The sequence below is a fragment of the Corvus kubaryi genome, unplaced genomic scaffold (genome assembly GCF_017639235.1).
Source record: "Corvus kubaryi isolate FWS band 111438036 unplaced genomic scaffold, C.kubaryi_AGA036_p1.0 37220, whole genome shotgun sequence".
Lineage (NCBI taxonomy): Eukaryota > Metazoa > Chordata > Aves > Passeriformes > Corvidae > Corvus > Corvus kubaryi.
In genome coordinates, this window is record NW_024581063.1 from 1,125,933 (window position 1) to 1,147,234 (window position 21,302).

The window sequence follows — 21,302 nt, forward strand, 5'->3', positions numbered from 1 at the left end:
AATCCTCTTCCAGGCTTTGATTCCTGTGGCCCACTCACCTGCGGCCAGAACAGACTTCCTCAGCCAGGTCCACCCCAAGTGCCCAGATAAAGATGAATCTGAGTTGGGAATGTGCTGCCAACCCCAGCTTTGTGCCATTGATGCATTGTGCCATTCTTTTGGCCACCATCTCCTCTGGCCATTCTGCAGGGACTTGCTGGCCAGGGAAGGTGTTTGCATGGATGGAGGCAAACCCCCTCCTGGATCTCAGAGCTGGAGCACAGGTGCTTGGCATGGGCAGGAGAGGTCACCGAGTCACCTTTTGTTGGTAGAGCATTCCCATTACACCTTGGCATCGACAGCCCCGCAACCGGGAGATGCCGTGAATCCCAAATCTGAGGGGTGGGAGCAGAGGGTGAGGAGCACTGGGAACAAGTTGTGAAGGAGAGTGGTGGGGAATTGGCCTCTCCTGGCTTGTTTTTAGGAGGATGCTAATAGCCCTGAAGCTGGGAATTTGGGACCTCTGCTCCTTAAGAATCCTTATGTCCCATCCCAGTTGCCTGGCTCTTTGATGGTGGTGCTGGCCAGGAGGTCCCACGCTCGCTTGTCTTCTCTGTGGAGTGAACTCTGGGAGTGCGATGCCAAGCCCACTCCATTCTGCACATGTGGAAGCACATGGAAGCATTAATCCTTCCTTGTGGTGTTTACTGCTTCTTGGTAGGGGGGGCTGTCGCAAATGTCAATCCTTTTTTCTTGGAGCAGCTGCCCTGTTGCCCTGTGGGCTCAGATTTGCCAACTAAGGAACCCAATATATTCCCCAAGCGTTCCCGTGGTCTGTAGAAATAACTGGCTTTGTTTATTTGAGCTTGTGTTTATCCAGGGAAGGAAGACTTTCATCTAGAACAGAATCCTTTTTTCACGGCTTGATGTCAGCAACCTCAACCTCCTGCTATAGCAAGAGGGAAGAGCAGTGGGCAGCAGCAATGGGATCAGTGCCCCAGACCACACTCCTGGCTCCATCCTTGGGCCTGATGCTTGTGCCACCATTATTTCCCTGCATGTGGGTATTTGTTGGAAACTCTTGTTGGCTGCTTTGTTGCTGGAGAAATCCAGCCAGCAAACAGTCAGTGTTGAGTGGCACCTGCACTGTTTGGGGAGGGGGTCTTCTGTAGCCTGCTGCACATGGCCTGACGTTGCGTACCTCCAGTGTGTTGGGATGATGTTGCTGGGGGATGTGTCTGGGAGCTCTGCTTTCGGGTGGATTTATGATGGAATTGTAGGCATTGTGGGCACCAGAGCCATCAAAGGGATTTTTGTCTTCAGGCTCTGCATACCCAGCTTTGGGGTCAGGTTGGAGAAGACTCTGAAATCCCTGCTGACGTCAACGGAGGGGAAGAGACACTGTGGGTGCTGCGGTTTTGGGGTCTAGAGATGCCCACCAAGGGTGCTTGTCAGCTGGATGGAGCTACTCCCTGGGGATCTCTCTCTGAGGAGCTGCAAACTAATGTTCCCAGCTCCTACTCTGAAAAAGCAAAGCTGTGGGGGATGTGGTGGCAGACCAGGACAGGAGTGAGAACATCAAAGCTCCCAAAGGTTGGGCTGAGCTGGTTGGTGACGTGGGACGTGTTCACTGCAGCCTCGAGCAACGCTCCTGTAGTAGAGCAATTTTGGTCCACTTTCTGTCTCCTGACACACACAGTCATGAGTTTGTGACCAGTAGCGAGGCTCCGTCTTGGCTTTTCTTGTCTCTGTGTCTGCAGGAGTGGAAGGACCTTGTTGTGAGAAAAGCGGTCGACGTGCTGCATAGCTTCTTCATATGGGGGTACACTGGAGCCTAGAACCATCTCGGATGCTTCGGTGGTCTCACCCTGAGCCCTGCAGACAGATGGGGTGCAGCTCCTGGGGGTGCCCTACACCTTCACACCCTCTCTGCCCTTGGAGATGCACCACAGACACCTCTGCTGGTTGCTCTTCTCAGGGGTTTTGGCATTGCTTTTGGCTTTTATCGCTCCAAAATGTGCTTTTCTTGCCTGACTTAGATTATTTGGGACAAACCAAAATTCTCATAAATACAGATGGGTGGTCTGAATGGTCCACAGAGTGGCATTAAAATCAGTGGGGTGTTTTTATTTCTGGTTTGCCCTCTTCTCATTCTCTCACTAATAGCTGCTGCTGTGATGTCCCCTTGAGGGCGGTTGATGCTAAGGAACCAGTGCTGCTAAGATGGCAGGAGCTCCTTTGTGTGCGTCTCCCCACGGCAGCACCCACTGCTGTGCTTCCCTTCATGTGGGACCCCATCCCACCTTCCAGGGGGGCTACAAGGAGGGGGTAGGTTTTAATTATCCCCTGGAGCCTGGCATCCCCCGGTGCCATTGGCATCACCCTGGACTCTCAGTGGATTTGCTTTTCCCCCATCGAGCAGAGCTTGTGCTGGCCGCTGCCGCCCAGGCTTGGCTCTGTTCCACTTCTGTCCTCGGCGGTGGTGAGAGCACGTTCCTCGTGATGGGAAAGCCTCCGCCAGGAACACAAAGGGCTTTCATTAGGGGAGGCAGCGGCGGGCGGCCACGGACGGCCAGCGCCGGCACGGGGAAGCTTCACCCCATGTAACTCCCACAGGGGTGGCTGGAGACACACCAGGTTCCTCCAGCAGTGTAGCTGGTATTTAATCTTAGAGCCTACCCAGCATGGAAAGAGAAATAAATTTTATTTCTGCAAAGGGGATTTAGGGCCCTAAAGTGGTATGGGGGGTAGCCAGAAGGTGCAGGGCTCGCTTTTGGAGCTGGGGATCTCAGCTGGCACAGCCCCGAAGGCTATGGAAACCCACTGCTGGGGGGTGTGAGTGCTGCCCACCATCCCCAGGCCAGCATCGGCCTGGGCTCCCTTTCTCCCTCTGAGGGGAAGAGTGGCCAGCAGAGCTGCCCCATGGTATGTAGGGCTCTCCCAGCCATCCTGCATCTCCTGACCTTGCTCAGAAAGCAGGAGGGTGAGAAGATCATGGCACCGGGAGATAAGGCACACGTAGAGGGGGAGGTGAATTTCAGGGATTGATCCATATGTCTTTTCCTCCAGCATGGCTTTCAGCTTTTTTTGGTTTTGTCCCAGTGGGGAACCTCTGTTCCTGCCCTCACCCCTGAAGAAGCATCCTGGGCCTTTTTATTTTGTTCTGGAGCTTTGGGCAAGGGAGCAGGAGAGCCGCCTTGTCTCCCCACGGCTGCTGAAAGAGGCTGTTTGTTCCAGAGCAGGGTGAGATATGAAATCCCATCAAGCCGCCTTGCTTATTAGAGAGATCTCAGCGAGCTGCTTATTATGCACTGTGGCATAATGCAGATTACGAATGTGACCGGGCGATAATTAGCAGAGCTGGAACTGTAATTAAACGCTCCTGTGCTGCGCTGTGGTTTCTGTTGCAGAGTGGAAGGAAGCTGAACGGTCTCAGAACCCGCAGGTCCCCAACATGCACAGGCAGCCACCAGTCCCCAGGCAATGGGGGCGAGTGATCCCTGCCACCCCCTGAGCTGTTCTGCTGCCCACCCAAGCCAGGCAGCCCTGCCCTGCCTGGTTCCTCCCTGGCTCTTCCTTTGCTGGACACTGACTTGTGGTTTGCAGAATGTGGCATTGAGGAGCCCCTTCAAAGGAGCCTCACGCTTCCTTGGAGCATCTTGCCTTGGATCTGCTGATGAGGTTGCTGTGTTCCGGGGGGTCATTTTCCTGTGGGAGTCTTATGGAAGCTCCTCTGGCAGCCTTCTGGGGTGGTTTTATGCCCAAACCACCCGTCATGAAACCCATGGGGTGCAGTTGGGCCACTGGCCATGGGGCAGCCTCGGAGGTGGGTGGTCTGGAGATGGGCTCCTGGGGGAGAGCTGGTCCTGTTGCTGGGAGATTGGAGGTAGTTGTGGATCACAAGCTGTGCTGCTGGAGGGAGGACTGTGGGGTCCAGCCACTGTTGTTCAAGACCTCCAGGCCATCTTTAGTGCCGAGTGGTCTGCATGTTGCTCTCATGAGCTGTCTAGAGAGAGGATGGATGCAGGGCAAGGAGAGGACTGCAGACAGAAAGAGCTTTGTGTTCTGCCGGAAGAGCAAATCCACCTGCCCTATCAGAGCCAGGATGTGATACCCTCCTCTCTGCTCCTCTGCCTAGAGATTTGTGTCACCAGGGATGTGGAGAGGATCTGTGGGTCAGGAGGTGGTGGGGAGGTGGGGTTCTCCAGGCACTTGCTGTGGTTGTGGGCACCCTACTGGGTGGGGCCAGGGAGGTTGGACATGCAAGGTTCTGCTGGAGTTGTTTCCCTTGCTTTAAGGATGGAGATGTGTGAGCAAGAGAGGGAGCAGGTGAATTTGGCAGCTGGTCAGGACCAGGATGGGAGTCAGCAGCAAGGCTGGAAGTGATCATGGGCTGGTGCCCATGTCCACACTTGGTAACCACAAACTTGGGCTCTCCAGATCTATCATGTTTTCCCTCAGCAGAGATTTAGGGGGTCTGGGAGTAGCACTGGATGGATGCTCTAGAGGAATCTTCGCCTGCTTGAAACTGGAACCCAGGTCAGCACTTGCTGCTGATGTGATGAGTTTCCTCAGTCTGCTTCTCTTCTGAGGTAGCCCAGTGTCTAAAGATCCCAAAAGGTGAAGAGGGGAGGTCTGAGCTGAAGGAGGAGCGGCTTGCTCCAGAGCTGCTGCAGGTCCTCGCAAGCCAAGGCGCGGGGGTGGCTGGCTGTGGCTGGCTTGGCTGATGAACCCCGAAGGACGGGAAGGTCTCCACCCTGCCCTTGCCTCGGACAGCCGCAGAATCAGCCTGTCAGCCATCCTCCTCCTGACACTGCTGTAATCTGCTTGCGTGGCAGAGCGGCCAAAGACCTTGGCTTCTCAGCAGCAGGGTGGCTTGGCCGGGCTTCCACTTGGCAAATTGGCTTGTTGGCTTTCCAAGCCCGGCTCTGGCTGTGGGATCTGGTTTCCATGTGCAAAGAGAGCACAATGCCTGGATCAGGCTCTGAAGCAGATACTTGCATAGGGAAGAGGGATATGATCCAGGTGCCTGTGTCTTCAGGTGGTCATAGGGTAGATCTGGAAGGAGAAGGTTTTCATGGGTGCTGGAGGGAGTCTGCTACTCATTTGTCCTGTCCTGCCGGTTGAGCTGAAGCTCTTCTAGTGAGCCATCGGGTTCAAAGTCATTGACTGCATTAACATCTGAGCCATAGCCAAGAGGCATCCTCACCAGGGATGATTACAGAAGCCGTCAGGGAAGGAACTTGGCACAGGCTCTTTCAAGCAGGAGCACAGATATCTTCTGCACTAGGACTTCTGGGTGTGATCTCTGTGACTGCAGAGCTCCCTGGGGTTACATGGGCACGGGAATGCCAGCGTGGGGGAGCCCTGCAAGATCCTTGTCCTCTGCTGAGGTGTGGGATGTGAACTGAAGGTGGCAGCCCTGAGCTTGAGGTTCTCCAGGAACGTAAATGTCTGTTGATACTTGTTCTCCCTTCTGTGTTCCTGATAGTATTCCTGACCCTGACCACATGTCTCTTCTTCCCCACAGATGGAATCTCCCGTCTCTACGCCTGCAGTGTTGCCCTTGCACCTCCTTGTCCCCGTCGTCAACAACGACATCTCGTCGCCGTGCGAGCAGATCATGGTACGCACCCGCTCCGTGGGGGTGAACACCTGCGACGTGGCCCTGGCCACCGAGCCCGAGTGCCTGGGCCCCTGCGAGCCTGGGACCAGCGTGAACCTGGAGGGCATCGTCTGGCAGGAGACAGAGGACGGTGAGTGTCACAGAGCTTCTCGCTCTCTGACAGCATCACAAGGGAGTTATGGCAGTCCCTTCCTTCCCATGTCCCTGCTGTGTCGTTCTTTGGCACATCGTGGGCTTTCCTGCCACCAGCTGGGTGGTCAGGACAGAGGAGCCGTGTGGGAGCAGCCCGTAATCTGTCCAGCAAAGGGAGTAACGGGCCAATACTTGCGTCAGCCCCACGTGTTGCGTTCCCCCTTTGCCCAGACAGAGGGCGAAAATCTAAGCTGCTGTTTCTCTGCCCTTCGACAAGAGCTGACTTGTTCCGGAGGTGCCAGGGGAAAGGCCGTGCCAGCCGGCATGGGAATTCGACAGAGTTGACTTCATTTTTGCTTGGCAACCCGCAGGTCTGTCACAAAAACGCTCAAACCCTGGGAGGCAGCAGAAATCTCCTGCTGGATTAAAAAACCCCAGCAGAGCTCTCAAAATCGACTCGGCGGGAGATCAGCTTCTCGGCTCTCTTGCCAAGCCAATCCAATCTTTCTTTTCCGCTGGAGCTCATCTCATCCGTGCACAGCTTGGTTTGCTTTCCCAGGTCCTTTGATGGGTTTTCGTTGCTCTTGGGGCTCTGCCAAGGAACGCAGGGATGAATAGGTGGCTCAGTGGCCCATGGCGAGCGCTGGAACTTGGCCTTCCCTCTAGCCTCAGTAGGATGCTGGAGGTTTCTGCCTTGGGAGACACGGGGTGAGCTCCTTGTATTTGTGTCTGGAAGCAGAAACAGTCCAGAAGCACAAAGGTGAGAGAGAGCAGCGGCGGTGGAGGCTGGTTGGTGGGTCATCTCAGCTAGGTATCCACGTGCTCCTCTTGGACATCTGCTCCCACTCTTCTGTTGCTGTTCCCTGTGGAGAATGAAGCTATTGGCCTTTATCCCAACCACTCCTCACTGAGACTCTTTATTATCTACGATGGAAGCTGAGCTGAAATCTCCATTCCCATGAGCTGCTTCCAGTGAGGTTCTCTTCTTGTCCCATGCTTTGGGAAGGTGGGGGTGGGCCCAGTTTGCCTTTTCTCTCTTCCTGCTGGGAAACTGGTTTTGAAACCATGGTTGGCACAGGACCGACCGAGTGCTGCAGTGGCCCCCGATGTGAGCCCTGAAGTTGTTCCCCTTGGAAAGAGCATATTGAGAAACAGCACCTGAGATGTTTGGGAAGAGAGCAGTGGATGGACCATGCTGGGGAAGACTGGGATGTCTAGCTTGGGATGGGACCTCCACACTCCTCTGCCCTCTGCTTTACTGTCCATTCCATATGGAAAAAATTCACCCTGATTGAGGCATCTGGGAGCTGTAAGTGTGTTTTCTCTGCTGCTCCAAGGCAGAAGGATGTCACACGTTGTAAAATCTGTGAGAAGGAAACACAAAGCAGGAGCTTTGCGTTCAGGAGCTCTGCTATGCGCATCCCAGGGCCAGGGCATCTGCAGGGTGGATCTGCTCCAAAGAAACCTGTGGAAGGTCTGCACTGATCTACCACCTCCCCAGCACTGCATGATTGGTGTCTCCAAGAGCCTGGTCACTTTATAGGATATAACACCTTCAGCTGGGGAAACTGAGGCACAGCTGGGCTGGGTTTTGGGACACATAGCAGTACAGAGGAGTACTGGCACCCTCCGCTTGTGGGGCTGCCCCATCTCCCCAGCCCCATCAGCCTGCTCTCCTGGTGTGACTTCCCTCAACCCAAAAGCCCTGGAGCTGCAGAGTTCCCTGAAAATCCCCACAGGCAGTGGCAAAGCTGATGAGAGCTTGGACCTTGTATGCTGGTTTTGGGTGGAAATCAGGAGAGGGTCACGGTGGCCATGCCAGGATGGATGAACTGATCATCCCTGAGGCAGGGAGCACAAAAACATCCCTCCCTGCCAGTTCCTGGTTGAGAGGCCTTGCCGTGGGAGCGGTTGCTGTTCTCCCTTCCCTTTTCTCTTGCTCCTCACCCCACCGTGGGGCTCCGTGCCCGTCTGCCTGTCTGTCCTCATTACCCCTCGCTTCTGCAAGCCACCATTTCGGAGTGTGCCTTGGAAGCGTCCTGTGACTTCCCACAGCCCGGATATTTTTAGTCTGTGGTAATTCAGTGAACTCGTGCAGAGATCCTTCTCTGCCAGCTGCTGATGGTTGCCACCGTTGGGAGCAAGGATTTCACATCCAGCCCTGCACAAGGCGAGCCCTGATGTTGCCTTTGGTCACTTCTGGTCTGCTGCGTGCCTTGGCTCCAGTCACACGCCATCTCTCGTCCTTGAGTGAAAAGGCAGAGGGGAGCCATCCCTGTTTTTTGCCTGGCATCTCTCCCCTGCCTTCCCATTGTCAAAGATGGAGTCAAGGGCAGTGCTGGATCTGGCTGTTGGAAGCTGGAGCTTGTGAAATGTTCAGGGATGCAGTGAGCATCACCCCTTGCCCAAAGGATGCAGAGGAGAAAGCTACACCAAGGGCATGTTTGCAAAGCCAGATGAGGTGCTTCCAGCATCTGGAGACATTCCTCAAGATCTCCAGAGGGATCTCAGCACCTCACCCAGAGTGATCCATCTCTCCCCTTGCTCCTTGGGATGTAGCAGCCTCATTGGACTGTTTGGAAGGACCCCAGGGCAGCAGAGCAGCTCTTGGCCTGCAAGTTTAGAATCACAGAACTGAGGAGTGGTTTGGTTTGGAAGGGACCTTAAATCCCAGTTCATTTCACCCCCTGACATGGGTGGGGACACCTTCCACTAGGTCAGGTTGCTCCAAGTCCCATCCAACCTAGCCCTGAACACTTCTAGGGATGGGGCATCCAGAGCTTCTCTGGGAAACTTGTGCCAGGGCCTCATTACTCAGACAGGGAGCAATTTTTTCCTAATATCCAATCTAAATCTCCCCTCTTTCAGCTTAAAGCCATTACCCTTTGGTTTGTCAATTCTTGGCCTTGCAAAAAGTCCCTCTTCAGCCTTCCTTTAGCTCTGCTTTAGGCACTGGAAAAGACTCTAAGGTCTCCGTGAAGCCAGCCTCCTCCACTCCGTGTGGGGCTGCAAAATCATGGAGAAAAGCTTCTAAAGCCGAAGCCTGGCAATGCTTGGAAGGATAAGTTGGACAAGGACAAGTCCATCTGAGATGGGAGCATGAAGCTCCAAGGAACCTGATGATGTCCTTCCTGCCCTAAACACCAACTTTGTCCTCATCCCCCACTAGAAAACCTGCCATGAGTCCGTGATCCCTGCCAAAGGCATCCCAGAGGGCTCCCACTACCAACCGTCTGGCTCAGGGCTTTTGGTCCACTTTCTCCTCCACCATTTCAGGTCAGTGTTGGCCCAAGGTCTGCTCTCGCCGGTGGTGGACGCTGTTCATGCTCTCCTGTGGCTGTGCTGGTGACACCGTCCCTTTGCTGAGCCTGGCTTGCACAGGGATGTGTTTTATCAGGACACTTCTGGTGGGGAGCAGCTGTCGTGGCAGCTCCCCTAGTGTGGCTATCTGTGATTCTGGTCTACAGGAACTATTAACTGATCTGATCACACCAGGAAGCATCGCTCTCTTTGCTGCCTCATGAGCTGACAGGTCTCCTCCATCCCCCTTGGTGAAGCTGCTGTCACCTGGCTTGGACCATGTCACCTTCTCACCTCCCCATGATGCCACATCAGTGCTGATCGCAGCAAAAGAAACACAAACCCTCTGAGCAACGAGGATCATGGTGTGGCAGCACCTGGAAAACATCAGCACACTGCACATCCCTTCCTCCAGCTCCTTGCTGGGACGTTGGTGGCAGGTTACCCGTGGCTCAGATTTCTGTACTCCAGACATTTGGATTGTCCTTTTGCAAACTTCTTGTGAGGGTATGATGGAGCACGAGCATGCCCAGGGTTGGCAGATGCCAGCATGGACATGTCCTTGCTTGGAGCAGGAGGAAAATGGAATAGATGGGGACAGAATGGAGAAGATGGGAGGGTGAGAGCAAAGACTTCTCAAATATAATGGATAGTGGCATAGAGACTTCCTCTGCCAGTTCCCGTGGGACCCGTGAATGCATCTCATCAGGTCTCATGGACTTACGCACCTTGAAGTTCTCCTACAGGTGGTTCTTCCTTCTCCCAGTCCCTGTCTTTGCCTCCTGCATCTCAGGTGGTGTGGCTGGAGCACTTGCTGATGAAGATCAAGGCAAACAAGTCATTGAGCCCCTCAGCTCTGGGCTACCCCGACTGCAGCCTTCCTTTGTGTGTTTGAGTTTCTCCAGGAGTTCGTTGTTAATCCATCAGGCTTCCTGGCATTTCTGCCTGACTTCTCTTTGTTGGCATGCATTGCTCCTGAATTCAGAGATGATCCTTGAACATCAGCCGGCTTCCTTGGGTCCCATTGCCCTCCAGGGCTCTATCCCATGGCACCCTGTCAAAACAGGTCTCTGAAGAGGCCAAAGTTTTCTCTCCTGGAGTCCAGGGCAGTGATCCCTCTGTGTGCTGCAGTCCCTGGGTAGCAGCTGGATGGCCGGGGACAGTCATGCACCATCTGAGCATGCATTCCTGCATGGGATGATGGGATGATCCTGTCTCCCTCTGGCTCTGCTGGGCAAACGGTGTTCATGTTGCCTGGCAGGGTTTGATAGAGGGGACTTCTCTGTGAGGAGACACCAGAAACTTCCCCCATGTTGGACCAGGTCAGCCAAGGCTGAGCCTATCAGCAATGAGGGCAGCACCTCTGGGATAATGTATTTAGGAAGGGGAGAAAAAGCAGCCCCTGTTCCCCATCCCCCTGTGCTGTTTGGGGGCAGAGATGAAGTTGAGTGAAGTTGAGCCTGGGAAGAAGCCAGAGGAAAGCGTTTTAAGATTTGGTTTTATTTCTCATTACCCTACTCTGATTTGATTTGCAATAAATTAAATTAATTTTCCCAGGGTGAGTGATTTCTCCTCACTGGGTGAGGTGACAATTGTGCTGGCCATCCCCAGCCCCATGGTGTCCCCTGTCTCCTGGCAGGAGCATGGTGGCCATGAACAGCTTTGGGTGTTGTGTCCCAAAGCCTGGGCACTACAGGTCAGGCAGGATGTGCCCACCCTCTGCATGTGGGCAGGGTTTATGGAAAAGCTGGAGCATCCTGAAAGTGATGCAGCTGGAGGGGAAATGACAGAGGTCATCTCAAAGATGATGCAGCTGGGGAAGAAATTATTGGAAGAAGGGGCATCCCAAAGTCAGGGCGGCCTGGAAGTGATGCAGGTGGAGGAGGAATTCATGGAGATGTTCTTGGTTGGGCTTGGGGGATTCACCTTGAAAAGGGGGGACATGTGCCCCAATACAACGGCTCCTGGCGCCCACAGCAGTGTTGTCCTCCATCCCACATAGTCCCAGGATTTTCTCAAACATTGCCTTCCTGAGTGGCAACTTGGCACCATCACCAGTCCTTAATTTTTCCAGCCAGGCTATGACTCTGATGTGAGCACTTGGTGACCAGGATGCTGAGTGGTTTGCACCCAGATTTGGGTGGTATTGATTCCTTAAGAGCTTCAAAGATGTCACCTTCCCATGAAACCAGGTGGGATGGGAGTTACCCAAGTGGGATTCCTTCTGTTCAAGAGCATCTCTGTTCTTGGAGATGCAAGGGCATTGCCTCCTCCCTGCCGCCCTTGTCATGCCTGTGCCTGCTCATCATCCTGCCGTGGGAGGGGGACGCAGCGGGTGAAAAAAGCTGCTTAGGATCTATCCCAGGGTTTAAATCGTCCTGGGTTATTGTTGGAGGATTAGGAGGGGATTTGGTATGATTGGTTGCAGCGGGTTAAATATAGGCTGGTGTGTGTTGGAGGGCTGACGTTCCAACAGGGAAGGAGGGATGGTGCCGGCTCGCTTTTGCCCCTTCCTCTTTCATCTCTCTTGTGACTGTGGTGGTAGGGAGGAAAAATGCCAGCACCTCCTTTCTAATATCACACGCTGGCCCCAGGATGCACAAGAGACTCCAGTGGTTTGTCGTGCAATTAACTTCCAGCAGCACACGTGGTCTTCTCTGGCTTCAAAGGTGGGGAGAGCAGAGGGACTGGGAGGGGTGGGGGCTGGGTTAGTGCTGCTTGTCTCTCAGTGGCTCCCAGGTCCTTGGGCAGCTCCTGGGAGCATCCCACAGCAGCTCCCCAGAGGTGTCCTGGGAATGGTGGGGCTGGGTTGGGGTGCAGGATGCAGCCAGGAGCTTCCTTGGGTTTTAAGGAAAGGGGGACAGGCTCCTGCCTGCCAACAACTGCTGCATTAGGAAGAACAGAAGGCCGCACTCCATGTGCCCTCTTTGGGATGCCGGGAACCAGCATCCCCCTGTTCCCATCGATCTTTCCATGTGTGAGGCTGTGGGCTCCCAGCAGTTGGTTTCTCCCTCAGGTTGTCTCTATCATCACATCCTGGCCATGTCTTTGTTAAGGCAGGTCCCCATCACCTTTCTCTGAAGGCAGAACCCAGCGTCTCTTGCTCACTGGGATGAGCTGGTTGTGGCTCTTGGCCGTGTGCTGGCACCATGTCTTCCCATGACCTGCTCCTGACATTTTCCAGGAGGGAAAGGAGAAAGAGAAGATCTGCATTTCATTTCTCTTTCTGAAGGAGCCCCACGTGTCGGGCCTCGGCTCCACGTATTATCCATGCCGAAGCCTGCAGCTGGCTGCTGGCACAGCACAACGGGGGATGGGGGCTGAGATTTATAAACATGCTTCAGGCACAGCTGCTCCAGGCTCCCTTGGCTCCATCCATCTCCAGGGGCTGTATATCTCACTGCGCTCATCAACCCCTGCAAATGCGTTTCTTATTTCCTGAGTTTTACCTTGCTGGGATAAATGTGCCTGGCACAGCAGACTCTGCTCCAGTTGTGTGGAAATTAGAGGCAGGGAGGAGACACCACAATGTTGTGGAAGACCCCTCTGCCTCCCAAAAGAGGTGCTGAGAGTCCTTGGCCTTGGCATGGGTGTGAGCCAGGAAGTTCCTCTTCTGAGTTAGTGTGGAAAAGTTGAAACTCCAAGGTTTTCTGAATACCCAGTGGCTTTGCTCCATGATGGGAGGATGTGGCCCCATGGATGGTTCTCCAGATGGAAATACAGGACAGAGGGATGTCCCTGGAGGTGCTGGAGCAAAGTGGCACAGGGCAACGAGGGTAATTCCACCAGGATTGGGTTTTCCTGTCAGGGACAGTCGCCTGAACAGGAATGCTGGGCTCAGCTTGCCATCTAGTGGCAATAGCAGCCTTCTCCAGAGGGTCATGAGGTTCATGGCCATGCTGGTTCGTAGCCCTGCTGGGGGGTGTGCAGCTCTGCTTTGGGTTCCACAGCCTTGCTGGGGGCTTTCTGCATTTCCCCCAGGGGCTTCCCAGCTCTTCCTCCCTGGAGACCACCTTCCCTACCCTACCTAAGCACACATGGAGCCAATGTGGATCTTCAGGTCCCCTCCGCCCTTTGGGTGTCACTGGGTTTTAACATCCCATGAAAATAGGGAAGAGGAGGAGGGGGCACGTGAGACATGCCAAGGAAAGGGATGAGCTGGGAGTTTCCAGCTCCCATCTTGGTGCCCCTCCAGCCCTGAGCCTCATGTCTCACCTTTTCTGAGAGCCCAAGACCCCTTGTCCACCCTCCTTCAGCCCTAGAGCTAAGCTCTTCCTCCTGCCTGTCTCGAGGGGCAGGTTCCTGGCACCGTGGGATCACACCTGGCCCTTTCCCCTTGCCTTGCAGGGATGCTGGTGGTCAACGTCACCTGGAGGAACAAGACGTACGTGGGGACGCTGCTGGACTGCACGCAGCATGACTGGGCACCTCCCCGGTAAGCGGGCGGGGGCCTCTGGTGGGCTCCCAGCACGAGGGCAAATCCAGCCCTGTACGGCCCCCACGGCACCCAGGACTCTCTGCCGTGTGCCCACGGGGCTGCCACAGGGGTTGGAATCTCCTCCTTGCCCGACCCAACTGCTCCTGTCACTCTCTGCCCCTGCAGTCACACGTCCCTTGTCCTGGGGGCTGGAGATGGTTTAGCACATCCCGGGGACCGCTCTGGTTCCTCTTTATCGGTCAGTGGGGGGAGAAGTCTATGGGATCGGTAGTGAGGGGAGTAAGGGGATCCTCACTGTGCCTTGGGGACAGCACAGCCATCTCTCTGTTGAGACCTCTGTGTCCTCCTCCCTGCAGGTTCTGTGACTCTCCCACCAGTGACCTGGAGATGCGCAATGGCCGGGGCAGGGGCAAGCGCATGCGCCCCAACAGCAACACGCCAGTGAACGAGACGGCCGCTGCCTCGGACAGCAAGGGGACCAGCAACAGCAGCAAGACCCGGGCAGGAGCCAACAGCAAGGGGCGCCGGGGCAGCCAGAACTCCTCGGACCACCGCACCCCGCCTGGTGGCACCGCCGAGGACGTGAAGGCCAGTCCCTCCTCCGTCACCAAGCGGAAGAGCAAACCCCTCTCTGACATGGAGCTGAACTCCAGCTCGGAGGACTCCAAGGGCAGTAAACGCATCCGCACAAACTCAATGGGCTCGGCCACGGTGCCGCCTGCCGCGGTCAAGGTGGAGCCGGCTGTCCTGGAGCGCAACTGCCCTTCTCCCATCCTCATCGACTGTCCCCACCCCAACTGTAACAAGAAGTACAAGCATATCAATGGGCTGAAGTACCACCAGGCCCACGCACACACGGATGATGACAGCAAGCTGGAGGCAGATGTGGACAGTGAGTATGGCGAGGAGCCCTCCCTGCATGCTGACGTCGGGAGCTGCAACGGTGCCGCCGGGACACAGAAGGGCTCCCTCTCACCCGCTCGCTCGGCCACCCCCAAGGTGCGTTTGATGGAGCCCCACAGCCCCTCCCCATCCAGCAAGTTCAGCACCAAGGTCCCCTGCAAGAAGAAGGTGGGTGGGGAAGGGGACACAGACCCAGGTGCTCTGTCCAATGATGGCTCTGAGGATGGTCCCTCGGTGGCCGATGAGACGAGTAACGATGACTTTGATTCTCTGGAGAAGCGATGCATTGATAAGGACAAGTCAAAGAAGGCCTCTGGTGCTAAACAGGAGAAGATCCCTTCCAAAAGCTTGAAGTCTGCCAGACCCATTGCACCGGCCATTCCCCCGCAGCCGATTTACACCTTCCAGACTGCCACGCTCACCACAGCCAGCCCCGGCTCCTCCGCTGGCCTCACCACAACCGTGGTCCAGACCATGCCCAACAGCCCCCAGCTCAAACCCATCCAGCCTAAGCCAACGGTGATGGGAGAGCCCTTCGCCGTCAACCCTGCCCTCACCCCTTCCAAGGAGAAGAAGAAGAAAGACAAGAAGAAGAAAGAGCCCAAAGAGGTGGAAAACCCTTTGACTCCCGGCAAAGCCTGCAGAGCAGAGGAAGGTAAGAGCCCTTTCCGGGGGGAATCCAGCGAGCTGGGAATGAAAGGCGAGGGGCTGCTGAACGGTTCATCCGACCCCCACCAGAGCCGGCTCGCCAGCATCAAGGCCGAGGCGGATAAAATTTACAGCTTCACCGACAACGCACCCAGTCCCTCCATCGGCGGGGCCAGCAGGTTGGAGAGCACCAACCCAGCCCAGCCCCTGACCCCACTGCACGTTGTCACCCAGAACGGGGCAGAGGCCAGCTCGGTGAAAACCAACAGCCCGGCTTACTCGGACATCTCCGACGCTGGGGAGGATGGGGAGGGCAAGCTGGAGAGCGTGAAGGCAAAGGATCCGGAGCAGCTGGTCAAGGAAGGCGCCAAAAAAGCTCTTTTCCCACCACAACCGCAGAGCAAAGAGTCTCCCTACTACCAAGGCTTTGAAACCTACTATTCCCCTGGCTACCCCCAGGCCAGCCCAGGACCCCTGAACCCTGGCGGGCAGTCTGCAGCCGAGACACAGGCCTTGAAGCTGAAGAAGGACGAGGAGCAGGAGAACCCGGAGGTGAAGGTGAAGAGTGAAGGCTGTGAAGAGAAGAAGGCAGAGCTCGGCAGTGGCTCCAGCCAGCAGCCCTCAGTCATCCAGCAGCGCCCCAACATGTACATGCAGTCCCTTTACTACAACCAGTACGCCTACGTGCCGCCCTATGGCTACAACGAGCAGGGCTACCATGCTCACCTGCTGAGCACCAACCCTGCCTACCGCCAGCAGTACGAGGAACAGCAGAAGCAGCGGCAGAGCCTGGAGCAGCAGCAGCAGCGAGGGCTGGAGAAGAAGGTGGAGCTGGGCTTGAAAGAGAGGGAGGCGGCTCTCAAAGAGGAATGGAAGCAGAAGCCACCCATGCCCCCAACGCTGACCAAAGCCCCGAGCCTCACGGACCTCGTCAAGTCGGGGCTGAGCAAGCCCAAGGAGCAGGGAGGTCCTGATATGGCCAAATCCGTCATCATCCCCAAGCTGGAAGACTCGTCCAAGCTGTCCAGCAGCCAGGTCGCCGAGGGGCTCAAGGTGAAGCTGAGTGAGGCTGGTCACCTCGGGAAGGAGACGGCTGAGATGAAGCCTGGCTCCGAGTGTGGCCGGCAAGCGGAGGTGGACCCTGTTCTCTGGTACAGACAGGTAATGCCCTGCCCTGTCTGCCAGCCCAGCCATGGGTTTGCTCCTGCAGGAAGCTGCTTACCGGGCTTTGCTGGGGCCATCACCTCGGAGAACACGTGTTGTCCTCTGCTTGTGGTGGCACTCCATGGGATTCCCTTGGGACCAGAAAAAGGGTGGGGCTGTGAGGCCATGGATGAGCTAGGGAAGAGTCCAGGGTAGGGGGGTGGTGTTTGCTGGTCTCCTCCAAACCCAGCTTGGGACAGATGGGGCTGTGGGGAGGCATCTGCTCTGGTGGTTGGCTGTTCTTGCAGGAAGTGGAGGCCACGGATGGGCTGAGGAAACAAAACCCATGGATGGGCCAAGGAGAGCCCTGGGGAGTGGGGTTCACCAATCTCCTCCAAACGCAGGCTGGTTTTGGAACAGGCAGGGCCAGGGCGAGGCCGCTGTTCTGATGGTTGGCTGTTCTTGCAGGAAGCTGAGCCGCGGATGTGGACCTACGTGTACCCGGCAAAGTACTCAGACATCAAGACGGAGGATGAGCGGTGGAAAGAGGAGAGGGACCGAAAGTTGAAGGAAGAAAGAAGTCGAAGCAAAGAAGCCTCGTCCAAGGAGGACGGGAAGGAGAGCACCAGCTCCGAGTGCAAGCTGACCCCCACTGAGGAGGCTCGCATGGTGGGGAAGGACCCCAGGCCCAGTGTCCACGTCCCCGTGTCCTCACCCCTCACGCAGCATCAGTCCTACATCCCCTACATGCACGGCTACTCCTACAGCCAGTCGTACGACCCCAACCACCCCAGCTACCGCGCCATGCCCACCGTCATGATGCAGAATTACCCAGGTAGGGAGCCAGGCCCTTCAAGGGGTGTCTGTTCCCGGCTGTCCCTGCTCCCAGGGTGGGGGATGGCTGTGGGACATCCTCTCACACACATACAGAGCCCCATGCTCCCACTGTGCTGCCCGAACACTCCTGGTGCCCTGACTGCTCTTCTCCCCCCAGGGTCATACCTACCCTCCAGCTATTCCTTCTCCCCGTACGGGAGCAAGGCGTCCGGCAGCGATGACAGCGACAAGTCCCGAGCCAGCCCCAGTGTGAGCTGTAAATCCAGCTCGGAGTCCAAGGCCCTGGACATCCTGCAGCAGCACGCCAGCCACTACAAGAGCAAATCACCCACGGTGAGGATCAGAGGGTGCTGGCTTTGCCCAGCTCTGTGGGATAGTCCCTGCATCCTGTAATGAGGTGGGAGCAGCTCCGCTTGCCGTGTGGTTTTGCTATTTCTGCTGCTGTGGGGGACCTGCGGCTGTGGAGTATCCCAACATTACAAAGCCTTTGGGATGGACCAGCCAAACCTGTGCCCCAGCACTGGGGCTTCTCCAGGCCCTGCAGCAACCAGGTGACACTTGTCCTCAGCCCTGGAGCTGGCAGGTGGGATGTGGGGGCTGTCTCCATCCCATGGCTCCTCCTGGGCTGAGCTGGGAGACAGAGCTTGGACACAGTGAGGAAAGAGTTGTCCTCAAACAGGCCCTGTGTTCTCCACAGGCTCTTGGCTGTCCCACCACTTCCCATCAGTATCATGGGAGCCTTTTGGGCAAAGGCAGAGGGAATATCCCGGTGTGTGCCCTGGAGTAGCTGGTCATGTCCCTCAGCATGTGTCTGCTTTCCCCTCTCCAGATAAGCGAGAAGACGTCTCAGGAGCGGGACCGCGGCGGCTGTGGGGTGGTGGGGGGCAGCGGGAGCTGCAGCAGCGTCGGGGGAGCCGGCGCGGGGGAGAGGAGCGGCGACCGGCCCCGCACGTCGCCCTCCCAGCGCCTGCTCTCCACGCATCACCACCACCACCACCTCGGGTACTCGCTGCTGCCAGCACAGTACAACCTGCCCTATGCAACAGGTGAGAGCGGGGCTGGGCTGGGGGGGAGCTGCACCTGCCCTTGGGCTGTGGGACCCTCACACTGTCCCCGGCGAGGTGCCCGGCCCTGTCTGCCAGCTCCTGACACCTCTTCTCCCCCCCAGGTCTCTCCTCCACAGCCATCGTTGCCAGCCAGCAAGGCTCCACTCCCTCCCTATACCCACCTCCCCGGAGGTGAGAACGGTAAGGCTCTGCTCCCGCCGCACCTCCGCGTGGGCGGCTGGGCTGGGCCGCAGGTGGCTGGGCCGGGTGCTCACGGGTGCCCTCGAGGGTTTAGGGTTTGCCCGTGGCCTCGGGGCTCGCGGGAGCTGACTTGCCCTTGGGTCGTGGCAGGATGTGACACGCCAGGATTCCTGGGCTGTACAAGACGTGTGACTGGCTCACATGGGGAAGCGCTGGAGACTCCTTTAGACATCAGTTGAATGGTGTTAATTTGTACTGCTTGACGTTCCTGCCGTGATCCGAGGCAGACTCTGTCTTCTCCCCCGTCGGACACACACTGACTCCCCACCACACCCCTCTCTGGTGAGTGGATGAGCTGGTACCTGCGGATATATTTATTCTACTGGGCACCAGCGCTCAGGTTGGAGGCGACTCACCTGCCTGGTGCATATGAAGAGGAAACAGAAGCACTGAGGTTTCTCGATGAATTTGGGACCCTGCCGTGTCTCTGTGAGCTGCTGCTTCACGACAGGACTGGGGGCAGGCGGGGACTTGGAACACGGGGCTGAGCCTGCTGTGTGGCCACAGTCTCAGGAAAGGAAGCAAGGACTGGCTCACGGAGCCTCGGCAGGTGTCGGGGGGCTGGTGCAAGCTGGCCGGGTGGGTGGCAGCCTGGCTGGAGGCAGCTGTGGGGCTCTCCCAGTCCCTCATCTGGTCCTGCACCCCACAGCACCCACAACTCGGTTCCTGATCTGCCAACACATGGTCGATGGCCAGAGTGGGGGTGGGGAAGCTCTTGGCTCTGGCAAAGCAGCCTCTGCCCATGGGGGCTGGGGCTCTGTGGGGCTGGGGGCAGCAGGGCACAGGCCGCCAGGGCCCCCCAGGCCGTGCATGGTCCAGACCTGCCCGTGGCTTTTGCTTTGGTTTCTGAGCTGCAACTCTGCAAATCCCAACCTCTCCTCTGCCCCACTACCATGGCAAGTGCCCCCCAAACCCTGGGGCAACACATCCTGCTGTGGGGGGCTGTGGCTCCCCTTTTCATCCACCTTTTGCTTTTAGGGCGGCTTCCCCAGGCCGCAGGCAGGGCGCAGTGAGGAACAAGCACACTTAGGTTCTGCCAGAGGCATGTGGGGCCATGCTGGTCCCCGCTCCAGCCTCGTGCCAGGGCTGGGGGCACCAGGTCCTGGAGGAAGATGGTCCCCACTCCTGGCTGCTCCCCAGCTCCGAGGACAGGGGCTTTCTGGTCCTCTGCCCCCGCCCCAGAGCGGCTCTCTCTCCCCAGGCCGACACTCTACCTCGGCCCTGCAGCGGCCGGGCCGCCCCTGCTGCCCCCGCCTCTCCCGCTGCCCAGCCGGGGGACATGGGGGCCATCGGTCTCGGTTGTGTGTGTCCGTGTCGCACCCGGCCCCGAGGGCCGCTGTACGGGGATGCTCTGCCCGCTGGGCTCTGTACATACTGTAAAAAGCAATTGTTTGAAAGCTGTTGTTTTGGGTTTTGTTTTCTTTCCCCGTTTCTTCCCCCATCCCACTGTACCCAGTTGGAAAGGAGGCACTGGCTGCTCTCAGCCCCAGTTCAGGTGCTGGCAGCATGGTGGCCCCGGCCTGCTCTTGTTGTTTGACTCACTTTTCTGCCACTCTTCGTTGTCTTTGGAAGGAGATGGGGCCGCGTGGCCCGGCACACTCCACAGGGACAGGGTGGGTGACGGACCCACCCCGCACCCATCACAGAGCCACGTGCAGCCACGGGGCTGGGGACTGGCGGGGCCGGAGTGCTTTGGAGAGCCCCACATCCCACCCGTGGAGGAGCGTCCCCCTGGCTGCTCCTACCTCCAGCCTCGGCCGGCCCGGCACAGCCTGGCTCCCAGCACGGCCGGGGCCCACAGCGGCTCCAGCGGCGCAGAGGAAGTGCCTGGGGGTGTTGGGGGGTGCCACAGGCTTTGCTGGCAGTCGGAGGGGGTCGGGGGGCTGCTCCCCACCTTCCCAGTTGGGTCCCAGTTGAGTCTCCCTTTAGGTGTTAAATGAAACAACAGTTGATGCAGAATAGGTTTGAGGTTTGACATTTCCTGGGTTCTCTGGGCCACTTGTTGCCCACGGGGCCACCCCCAGCCCCGGTGTCAGACCGTTGGTGTTTATAGCTCGTTTCCATTGGCGTTGCTGTGTTGGGTTTCATTTCAGTCTTCCTGACTCTGCCCTTCTGTAAAGTGTACATTATTACCAAGTTCCTTGTTTTTTTATATATATATATATAAATATATATATATACAAACTGTACTCTTCTTGCCTTTGTACATTTGGGCAAGGAGGGAGAATAAATCTTTTTAAGAGACAATCACAAACCTGTGAGGGTGGCTTTTTCTTCCTGTTCCCCCAAGTCTGGTCCTTTATCCCCAAAAACTATGGCCAGTGACTTTTGGGGGTGGGAGGGGGGGTTCCCCCATCTTGGGCATCTGAGAAGGCTCCTGGTGCTCACTGATCCAAGGCTTTTGCCCTGCGCCCCTGGATCCAGCTCTGCCCCAGCACTTAGGGCTCTGGTGGGGCCTGCAGCTGAACTCAGACCTGGCAGAACCCCCCAGGCTTGAACCCCTGGGCACCAAGGCCCTGCCCTACACCACGGCCCCAGGGCAGAGGAGGTACTGGGCGCACAGGGCGGTCACAGGGCAGGGCTTGGTTCCTCCAGCTTTGCCACGGAGGTGATCCGTGTGGGAGGCAGCACCCAGGGACGTCAGAGGCACCTTCCAGATTTTCCAGAGGGTGTTTCGGAATGCATTTGGTGATCTGAGAAATCCACATTTGCCCACCTTTACTTGAGGCAGGGCAGGAGAGGATTTGGGACTGTCAGAGAAGCAGATGCAGTGGCACAGCCCCGCATCTCCAGCACAATAAAGAGCTCGGATCAGCCTCACCCCAGCTCCTGTGACCAGAATCCTGCACTTTTCCAGTCAATTTTACCAGTGAGAAGGAGCAAAGTGGTTCCCATCCCCTCAGGTGCGATGTGCCAGCCTGGAGCACCATGGGGTGGCAGCAGGCTGCCGGCACATGCAGAGATGCCCAGGAGGCACCGGCCAGTCCCG

At 57.0% G+C, this 21,302-nt stretch overlaps 1 protein-coding gene across 3 annotated transcripts in view; it reads left to right on the top strand.

Annotated features, from left to right (window-relative positions):
- Positions 1-20,567, top strand: part of ZNF609 (zinc finger protein 609) — a 51,194-nt gene extending 30,627 nt beyond the window's left edge. For 2 of the 3 annotated variants that reach the window (XM_042022783.1, XM_042022785.1), the window contains exons 2-9: positions 5,510-5,735; positions 13,385-13,472; positions 13,832-16,187; positions 16,638-17,004; positions 17,164-17,339; positions 17,836-18,052; positions 18,175-18,244; positions 18,404-20,567. In XM_042022783.1, the coding sequence (XP_041878717.1) occupies positions 5,510-5,735; positions 13,385-13,472; positions 13,832-16,187; positions 16,638-17,004; positions 17,164-17,339; positions 17,836-18,052; positions 18,175-18,244; positions 18,404-18,410 (3,507 nt within the window). In that variant the 3' untranslated portion in view covers positions 18,411-20,567. Of the gene's footprint in view, positions 1-5,509; positions 5,736-13,384; positions 13,473-13,831; positions 16,188-16,637; positions 17,005-17,163; positions 17,340-17,835; positions 18,053-18,174; positions 18,254-18,403 lie in introns of all 3 variants that reach the window. The other variant, XM_042022784.1, reaches the window with a different exon arrangement.
- Positions 20,568-21,302: the final 735 nt, after the last annotated feature.